General features: G+C 39.0%; 2 protein-coding genes across 4 annotated transcripts; both read left to right on the plus strand.

Moving 5' to 3' along the window:
• Positions 1–2: 2 nt before the first annotated feature.
• On the plus strand, positions 3–4,718 carry LOC135338313 (transcriptional adapter 3-A-like). Of its 3 annotated transcripts, none has more exons than XM_064534407.1 (13): positions 3–100; positions 155–208; positions 319–355; positions 1,072–1,144; positions 1,320–1,388; positions 1,785–2,031; positions 2,480–2,569; positions 2,840–2,909; positions 3,104–3,177; positions 3,518–3,664; positions 3,841–3,918; positions 4,197–4,286; positions 4,469–4,718. In XM_064534407.1, exons 1-13 carry the CDS (start codon positions 47–49, stop codon positions 4,616–4,618), a joined length of 1,233 nt encoding a protein of 410 aa, XP_064390477.1. In that variant the 5' UTR covers positions 3–46; the 3' UTR covers positions 4,619–4,718. The 3 variants fall into 3 exon arrangements, with proteins under 3 accessions (XP_064390477.1, XP_064390478.1, XP_064390479.1); XM_064534408.1 differs by having other exon boundaries at positions 2,483–2,569; XM_064534409.1 differs by having other exon boundaries at positions 1,797–2,031.
• A 4,086-nt stretch (positions 4,719–8,804) lies between these two features.
• LOC135338894 (epidermal differentiation-specific protein-like) lies at positions 8,805–9,886 on the plus strand. The gene is made up of 2 exons (XM_064534987.1): positions 8,805–8,857; positions 9,297–9,886. Exons 1-2 carry the CDS (start codon positions 8,823–8,825, stop codon positions 9,805–9,807), a joined length of 546 nt encoding a protein of 181 aa, XP_064391057.1. The 5' UTR covers positions 8,805–8,822; the 3' UTR covers positions 9,808–9,886.
• The last annotated feature ends 325 nt before the right edge of the window (positions 9,887–10,211 follow it).

Genomic DNA, 10,211 nt, shown 5'->3' on the forward strand with positions numbered 1-10,211 from the left:
AGATACCAAAAGTTTAAAGGTCAACAACAATGATGGGCATTATTTTATGAGAGCCAATTTTGTAAGAGCAGCTTCAAAAATGGACTCATCTCCTATAGAGGTATTCTATCCTTCGTCATATTTCTCGTACATGAATGTCTCTTTATTAATACAGTATCAGCCTTGTCCTCTGCAGTTCTATGAGTTTCAACAACTCGACACGGCTTTGGTAACTAAGCATTATCATGATTATTCTACGATTTAGTGATTTCCAAACATTTATTGTTTCACACATGCAGCTAGTTCTATGTATGTCTAATTATTGCATCTTTACTGCAGGACTGTCCCATCTTTACAGACATTTTGGCACATCAAGGTGAGCAATATTAGTTAATATCTCCTATTTTAAACACTTTTGGGGGATATAATTATTTAGTAGTAGTAGTAGTATTAAACAGAGAAGTCTCATCAGCAATATTGCTGGTCTTCCTGAGAGCCCTGACAAGCAATACATAATGTATTATACAGACAAAAAACAAAACAAGTAAAGCAGTATTAAAAAGTAATTTTTGTTGAAGTAGCTTTTTTTGCTCTTTTGTCTAATGAGTTCCAGATAATTGTAGATTTGTAAATGAAGGAGTTTTTTAGCCAGTTTGTGTTAGGTCTCTTATGATGTATAAATTACGTGTACACTGTACATGTAGATGTCCTGAGGATACTTTGGTGAGTTACAATTTTGTAGGTTTTGATTCCAGTTTGTAACTTTCTTCTTGTTGATAGTTGTTCCCATCTCAGTTCTCGGTTCTGATTATGTGTATACATAAAGGTGTTCCTTTGTGCTCACTAGAAATTAGATTTCAGTACTCAAGACTCGGTAGTGTTTGAACTAGTCCAGCCCAAGTTTTTTCAGTCTAGGGTATGTTCAAGTGTACGTGCGACACTGTAATTTGGCTCATGCGGTTTTACTTTTTATGGCAAGTAAACCCAATTTGACATCGACTGCTAATTGTACAAGTACTGTATATATACAGTATGCACCAGTAGTGAACAATTACATGTACATGTATGTGTGAGTTCATAATTTCTTTGCAGATCGTCCGATAAATGTGGACTCTATTTCCTCTCTACAAAGCGAGCTGATTGCTTTACAAGGCAGTGCTCAAAGGTTTATATATTAAATCACTCGATTGTACGCTGGCCCTATTAACTGAGGCAGGAGTGCATAATTATATTCATGCAGCACTCCTGACTGAGGTTATAGTGCCAGACAAGACCAGTTCATTCTCTGTATGATTGTGTATTTGTATGTGGTGATGTTACTGTATTTTCTTCCCCGTCAGTCGAATTAGTCTTCTAGAGGCGGAGGTGGCTGCATTGGAAACCTGGCAGGTCAAGAGGGACTACAGAAAGTAAGTTATGACTTTTTATGTACCCATTATCGTATCATGTACATGTAGTAATAATCTATAGAAGGCGACTTGTTGCTTAACTAGCTCTTTGACGGCGCAAAATCTGGCATAGCTTTGCTCTTTTCTTTAATGTTGACCAATCTGCAAAATACTAATTTCATTCAGTCTCGCAAACCACACCTGATAGGTTGAGCAGCTAATCTTCCACATAGATTGCTCAACATTTTGAGGGTTTTTTTCAAGAATAAATTTTCTTACTAGTAGCCGCGGATTAACAATGATTCCCAAATTGCGCGGCTGTTTTTTAGGTTTGAAGAGTCCGCGAAAACTGAAAAATTTGGCCCTATAATATGTAACCTCCTTTTACTGCACTGTATAATTAAAAATTAACTATAGGCGTAAACACAGTGACGGTGATTCAAGGTCCCAGCGATCTGACACTCCCCTCAAGAAATTGAAAGTGGAAGAAGTATCAAAGACCAAAAAAATTAAATCCAAAAAATCTCAGAATGATTTCCCAACTCCGAGTGACCCTGTAAAGGTCAAAGGTGATGCTCCAGACAGGTTTTGGGCATCGGTAGAGCCATACTGTGCTGATCTGACTGAGACGGACCTCAAACTACTGCAGGAGGGAATCAGAAATGTATGTATAATTATACATCCATGTACATGCATGTGTAACATTCAAGTATTGTAATGCTACATAATTTATTCATCGAGTAAAACAGCAGTTTCCATCATATTTAATGTGCGTGCATGTATTTATACGCACATGCACCACAGCGTAAACAAAAAGTTCTGTGAGAGTATTCGACATATTTTCGATGTGGTGTGCAATGTGTTTTTACTTTCCACCCATGCATGCAGTGTTCGCCTGTTTTCTGCATATTTGCGTATACATGTAAAATGTAAAATCCTTTTTATTAACTCCTGCATAATGTGCATACGTGTAGCATTTACAGCAGGTACAAATTTGTGTGTGTGTCGTGCATGCGCTTGGTACTTGTATCTCCCAATAAACTCCGTAGTATTACAAGTACAACATTCTTCCTTTGTAGTATCTTAATTGCCTGTCTCTCACTCCCTCCCAGCAGGAGAATGATGATGCTTACAGTGTCCCTCCTCTGGGGGTGCATTATTCTCGACAGTGGGCCTCTCACGACATACACAGCGAGAGAGAGGTAAGGGAATGTCTGCAATGGAACTCCTAAATCTGGACTCCATACATGTACATCTCTTATTATTGCATGTGAAACACTGCATGTAGCTGTGTTTAAGCACATAAAAATTAATGAGTGTACAGGACATCAGAACCCTTGCTTTAAAGCTGCACTGTGTATAATAATTATTTGTATAGCTGAAGACTATAATTATAGTACGTTGCTTCAGAGTAATGAAGTTACCCCTCTCTGTGTGTTGTACAAGTTCTATAATCGCGTTTATCGATGCAGGTGTCAGCTCGACTGGGTCAGTTGGCTGATCCCTTTACTGAGAGAGGTGGAGAGTGGGAGGATGAGTCCGGTGAGCTATATACACGTAGCTTTATAACTTTAATATTTTACTGTATAAATTATTCATTCAGGATATTTTTATTCAGTTTACGGGAACATTTCTAATAATTTGCCCATGCGCAAACAGGCCTCCTTTTTTTCATTGAGTCCCTGTTACATGTACATGTACATGTACGCATAATGGACAATTCATTACTGCTGTAGACCACATGCTGAACCAAGCTGACTCAGCTAAAGACAAGCCCCAGTACGGACCCCTTACTGAAAGACTTATTGCAGTAAGCACGCAAGACTCTTAAGATTATTGAGATATTGTAGTGTGTGCTCTCTCTCTCATAAATTAAAAGAATGTTTTGGGTCAACCACTATTCTTTAGATACAGTACATGTACACGGTTGCTGGCAAATGTATAAGAGTTCATTTCACAGTAGCTGTACGTACATTTTCATGCAGTTAACATTTCCGGCTCACAAAAATTGTCGCATTGATTGAGGCCCAGAGCTATACTATGTTCTTGCATATAATTTTATGTTAGCTCATAAGAGGATTTAGGCCTCTTAAGTTCGGTTACGTATGTACATGTACAATGTGACACACACACACTCCATTCCCTGGCAGGCATTTCTTGAAGACTCAAATGGTCAGAACAGAGGCACTACAGGTCAAGTGCGTATGAACACACCCCCTTCTGCTGTTACTGTGGATACGTTGGAGAATAGGATTAAACATGAATTGATAGCACTGGGACTCTTCAATATTGAGGATGTAAGAAGGCCTGGGTATACTGTTTTTCATGCCTGAATTGTCAGTAAAATAATACAGTAGTACGTCCCATATACTATCTACATTAATTTTGTAAAATACCAGAAATACATACATGTAGGTGCGTTATACATTAAAATAATCTGACGCCTAATCGAATGTTCCCGTCAACTTCATAGGAGTTAAGAGAAGCTGATGAAGGTGAGGACGAGATACTGGCAGAGCTCAGAAAGAATCAAGATGAACTCAATACCATTGTAAGGACACAACACTATGCATGTGCCTACATGTAGTACACGCACTAAAATTGTACAATGTCATGTATGTATGCACCCACCTCTACATGTACATCCAGATCATACATTGTAGTTGCATGAATAAGTTGGATAGAATTTCTTTTCTGCTGCCCTTATAATTATAGGAAAGGGCTTCTTCATGTATGGTAGCCAGCATGATAGCACACGTACATGGGCAGTGCATTGTACATGTACCTCAAATGACAATATACATACCCCCATCCCTCCAACACACACAGAGTGAGTACAACCTTAGCCAGAGACAAACACTTTACAAGCTGGCAAAGCAGGAGATGAAACGGCAAGAACTGAGACAAGCTGCAAAAGAGGTACATGCACTATACGTATAAGTGTGGTTGAAGTTTGTAATTAGAAACTTGTGGAGCCTTCTATACTACGTACGCTTAGTATTACAGTAAATATGTACGTACTAAGACATTTTTATAGTTTATTGAGCAAGGTTACGAAACCCTATACATGAGGATCCTTGCTATACATAATTACTATGTAGGCTGATGAGGAAGTGATAACTTGGTTGGGCCGTATTACTAGCCTGAAGCAAAAACGTAAGGGTGCTCTCACTCGCAAAGAGAAGGAATCTGCTTGGAGGGCTCTACAACAGAGGGAGGAGATTCAGAGGAAAATCAATCACAAACTATAGCAGATAATATAGTCCACTGAGTGAGTATGTGTACATGTATGTCGTCTTGTGTGTCTGTCAGTATAATTATTTCTGTTATATCGACAATAATTAATTACCACCACATGTAACCCAGCCATTAAAGAGAGACAGTTAGGCTAGGTCAAAGGTCACTATTCGACTTACGGTAAAAAGTTAAACAAAGGCACACAAATTAATAGAATGGAGAAGGTGACGATTAGCAGCACATTCAAATACGTACACTGTAGCTTGCATTCATGAGGCACGTTCGGCACACAACTAGAGCCAAGAAATATTTGACGGTTCGTCTCTGAACAGAACCGTCAAATTTTTCTTCCCAGGGGGTGCTCAAATTTTCTAAAAAAAGGTCAACTGTTTTTGCGACCCTGTCAGTATATAACTTGCCAATCAGAGTGTCATACAGGGGGGGAAAAAGGGGATATCTCCCCCCTAGCTCCAATTACCCCCCCCCTAAAATTTACATTCAAGTACTAGTTGTATGACTGGAGTGTCCATAGCTGGCAATTTTACATACTAACAGGGTATTGAAATAATAGTTTACGTACCTTTTTTTAGCAACATTTTTTCTTATTTCCCTCCTCTACTTCCTGTATGACACCCTGCCAATGCTGATTGCGCATGCTTAATAGGGCCTGGTCATTACAGTACTGTTGTCATTCTCTTGAGCTCGTGTGGAAAAGCCGAGTTGTACTCTAGAGCTCCTTGAAAAGAAAACAGACTAAGTAGCTCAATGGATGGTCTTGGGAGGTGGAGATTATCAGTTCCACGAGTTGAGACTTGTGCTGGTCTATTAGGTAACAGTTCTTGCAATTGACAGAACTAATATGAGAGATTTATACAGTCGGCTCTCTGAAAGGCAGCCACCTCGATATACTGGCCATTTGGTTTGGCACGGATTGCTAGCTAGATGTTTACTGCACAAAACTCGCCACTCACTATTTCGTATACTGGCCAGTACTGGCTGCCCCAAACGATTTATAACTACCTATTGTGTGTCATTGCAAGATCTTGGAAAATACAGTAGCCATTAATTTTTGTACATGTGGTTTTATGAGGTTTCCTACTGCGCATGCTCAGCTATAACGGTCTACTACATGTATTGGGCTAGGGATACACTAGCAGGCATTATAATTATCCTATAATTATTATGTGCACATGCCACACTAGCTGTAAATTTTGTGTGATCAATGCGACAGCGCTAGATCTACATTAGCTGACTGTGGATTCTTTTTTGCGGTATAATCTTTTGCTTGTTTTAATTAGCAGTGTTAAATGTGACCATTATGCACAGATCGACGTGATTCATCCTTTACAGCAACATAAGTATTAGTTTTATCTCCCTTCTCTCCTAGTTTCTCAGTTGCCATTTCTCCTGCTACTATTTGCTGCCATCACCACAATGTCGTTCTTAATTGGCTTTTATTGACTCTCCAAGTACACCCTGTATTATAATCGTAGGCAGCTGTAAAGCACAATTCAATTAGTCTAGCTACTATGGTTACAATTCGTAGAGCCACCTGCACATGAGTTTGTGATCTAATTGTAAGGGTCACACGTGCAATTTATTACCGTATTACTATAATAGAGACTCAGAATGAGCAGGTATATACGTAGCTAGCCTCGATCCCAGCCCCTCTCGCCAGTCTTTCTCAATTAAGAGCGGCCTGGAATCGAGGCTAGTACATGTATATAGCTGGAACAGACACACACAGTCAGCTTTACCGTATTCCTCGTGCGGCTACGTCTTGAGGCATGATCTAATCAGCAGAAAGTTTACACTTTGCGATCTACCTTCTTGCATTCTGCCAAGGATCGTGATTATGTCCAGTATATACGTTTGCCATTTTATTTTTGCAATTTGAGAAGCGATCACCCTCGCAAAATTTGTATATTTTGATGCTTGCAACTGAACATTCGATATCGGAGTCATAACCATTATAAAGAATGATAAATTATGACTGTATTTAAGCGTTTTTGTCTAGTAAACTGTACGTTAGTTAAATGCATGGAGTGTACAGACACTCCGCAAGCATTATAGAAGTCACCAAAGTTCAATTGGAGTGGTCAAGAGCACTTAACCAATTTAGGTAGACAGGTTTCACTAATTAGAACTGTACCACATTAAGCTGTACACACCGCAAGCATTAGCTAGAAGTCACCAAAGTTCAATTGGAGTGGTCAAGAGCACTTAACCAATTTAGGTAGACAGGTTTCACTAATTAGAACTGTACGTACCACATTAATTTAGACCATGCCAAAGCTGTACACACACTCACCCATAACAACTCGATGGTTTAATTTTGACTGTAATGCACATCCATCGGTCAGTCTTTGATGTGTATCAGTAATGGCTGCATGCATGGTCTAAGCAAAAAGCAACATACTGTATGTCTCGAATGGCCATACTTAGAAATTATGCTTTGTTGTTGTCATAATTGATGGCCTGATTCATAAAAGCTATAACAGGCGTCGAAAAGAGCTTTAAAACTCACTGCCAGTATAATTTTGAGTATAATCATCGCTTATAATGTGCAGATGAGTTGTCTGGCTTGTCTCATAGCCTCCTTCGCAGGCCTGGGACCGAGGCTAGCATGTACACGACTACCGGGAGGCTTTCGTACAAATATACCATTTGCATAATAATTTATACTGCGCACAAAAGTATAGTCATAATAACTTCATGATCCTGGAAGCGGTTGCTGGTTTGCATCCGAAGTAATGTAAGCGGAGCCACCTGTATAATAATTATATGTGGTCTACCCAATTCACAACACAAAACCACTCATCACTATAAGCAACGGGTTTCAGCCACAACTTTACCACCAGCATGCACTCAATGCAGATAGCTATAGTGTGTAAATATTACTCAAATGCACAGTCAGGCCACACCAAATTGATCTTATGTTTCACGGACTTTTAGCCTCCAAAAACAGACCAGGGTGGCAGGCAAAAAAAGAACAAAATTGATGAATATCATTATAAAACCACAAACAGAGTCACAAAACACCACAAAAAGTCACTCTAGCAAGACATACAACGTTTTGCTAGATCACATGGCTATTCTGACCTCTGACCTGGACCACTATAATTATTTTGGGGCATTCTGCAAAAGTATAGTGTACAAATGGGATAATAATGTATAGCTGCCGTAATTATGGTAATTAAAGACAACTCATCTGCACACTATATATTATAAGTGATGATAATAGTTGCACTGCTAATCGTATGATGTGCTGTTAGTGACTGGCAATAATCTCGTATCATATCCGGTCCAGTAATTGCACGTTCTCATTGACAGCGTGAAATTACCTGTCAAGTGCACGATGTCAATGTCAACGGATTGTTTTCGAATAACAGCCACGACCGAAAAACTGCAAGACATACACGATTAGAAATCTACTCCGTGCAATAAGGGGTTAATAGCACTCATAACAAACACTGGCAATTAACAATTAACAAACACTGGCAATTAATAATTATGGCAAGGCTATTATAGTAGCCTTGCCATAATTATTGCATCTATGATTAGGCCACTCCAAGTGATACTCTGGTTTCTGGTCCACCGCCCGCATCAGATTTTATTCTTGGATTTCTATCTCATTATTTCTACTACGCATGCGCAGAATGGTCCATGTGGTACAAAATAGTGTGATAATGATATTCATTTGCAAAATAATGAGGTGAAATTGATAATGACATAATGAGAAAAGCCGCCCGCCCGCATGCAATTAGAAAAACTTCAGGACCAGAAACCAGAGTGTCACTTGGAGTGGCCTTATTGCACTATTAATCAACTACAAATTATAGGTTTTCAAGTAAATGTCGGTCACTAGAATACCTGCATGAGGCCACACCAAATTAATCTTATGTTTCACGGATTTTCCAGGTCATACCGGACCAAGAACTGGATGTGACAGACTTGAACTTGTCTATAGGCTAAGAAATAGTGTAGAATTTCATGTGTTCTTTTGCATTTTTAGTCATGCATTATTCTTTTGAGAATATTCTAAGAATGATTTCATAGAACCATGCAATGCAATGCATGCAGGCAACAAAGTTAAACGAAGAAATTTTTACTCACAAAAATCGTTGTGTTCAAGTTGAACAAACCCACGAAAATTACTCGCTACAGTCATGTATAAATACTTTAGTCCGACAGACTAAAAATTACATCACCAAGAATATGGGAAACGATGTCATCTCTTCTGTGAGGCTGAGGTGAATATTACCATGCATGCATGCAGTACTTTGTAATAATTATTGCACCTTGTATACCGTATACGTATAGAAGGTAATTTCTTATGGGGTAAAAATTCGTTCAACTCGAAAACGGTGATTTTCATGAGTAAAATTCGTTTGACTTTATTGCATGCATACGTTCCGGTAAGCCACGCCTACGTTTTCGTGGAGGTTAGCTTGCCCACGAAAATAATGAAAATTTTACTCCACAAAAATTACACGCTATATGGTACATAATTATCATAATTAAAATGTAATACTTACTATATAGCTAGTAACTTTTAATTTTCATGCATGTATGTTAATTATACTGTAATGAGCATGCGCATGCAAGCAATAGTTGTATAGAACTTGTACAGTGTCAGTGATGGCAAATGACTAACTACACATTCCAAACTTGATTGTGATTCCCCTCCAGAAAACCTGATATTGTTCTGTACGAGCACGCTGGTTACAAGGGTCAAACTCTTCCCCTCACTGAAGCTACCCCCAACTTTATTCCTCTCGGCTTTAACGACAAAGCCTCCTCCATTGAAGTCACGAGTGGCAAGTGGACTGTCTATCAGGATGTCAACTACAAAGGGAAAAGCCTCATTCTGGGAGTGGGAAAGTACGACATCGATTACATTACCAAGAACCTGGGAAACGATGTCATTTCTTCTGCTAGGCCTGCCGAAATATCCCTGTTTGAGCATGCCAATTACGATGGAAAACGCATGCAATTGTCCAAAGATACTCCAACCTTGGTTCCGCTAGGTTTTAATGATATTGTCTCCTCTATTGAGGTAATCTTTGGTGATTGGACCGTGTATGAGCACGTTGACTATAAAGGAAAGAGCCTGGATCTGAAAGTTGGAAAGTATGACATTGACTACATCAAGACAAATCTAGGAAACGATGTCATCTCCTCGGTGAGATTGACACCATGAAAAGCTTGAAAAAAACACTTGTATACTGTACACGTAGCTAAATTTACAACAAATGTCAGTCCCATGGTAAGGGGTAAAAATATAATGAATGATTGATCTGTGAAGTGTCTTCCATATTGTTTCTGTAAAAATGAAAGCACGGGGGTGCTGATGCCTCGGTCAAAGCTAAGTACTAACACACATGATAATTATCACTGCATGCAGGGGAAACTCAGATATAAGAGTGGGAAATGCATGATCAACATGATTGTCCCTAAAAATGATGCCAAAAATCCACGACTATAATGGCTGCTGCACCAGTGCCAGTAGCTGGATCCTTGCAGCTCTTTTCTCACTCTTGCAGCTACCAATAGCTAGCGTTCTAGTACTATAATTAAACATGAAACATAAAAATTATATATTGA

The sequence above is a fragment of the Halichondria panicea genome, chromosome 7 (genome assembly GCF_963675165.1).
Source record: "Halichondria panicea chromosome 7, odHalPani1.1, whole genome shotgun sequence".
NCBI classification, from domain to species: domain Eukaryota; kingdom Metazoa; phylum Porifera; class Demospongiae; order Suberitida; family Halichondriidae; genus Halichondria; species Halichondria panicea.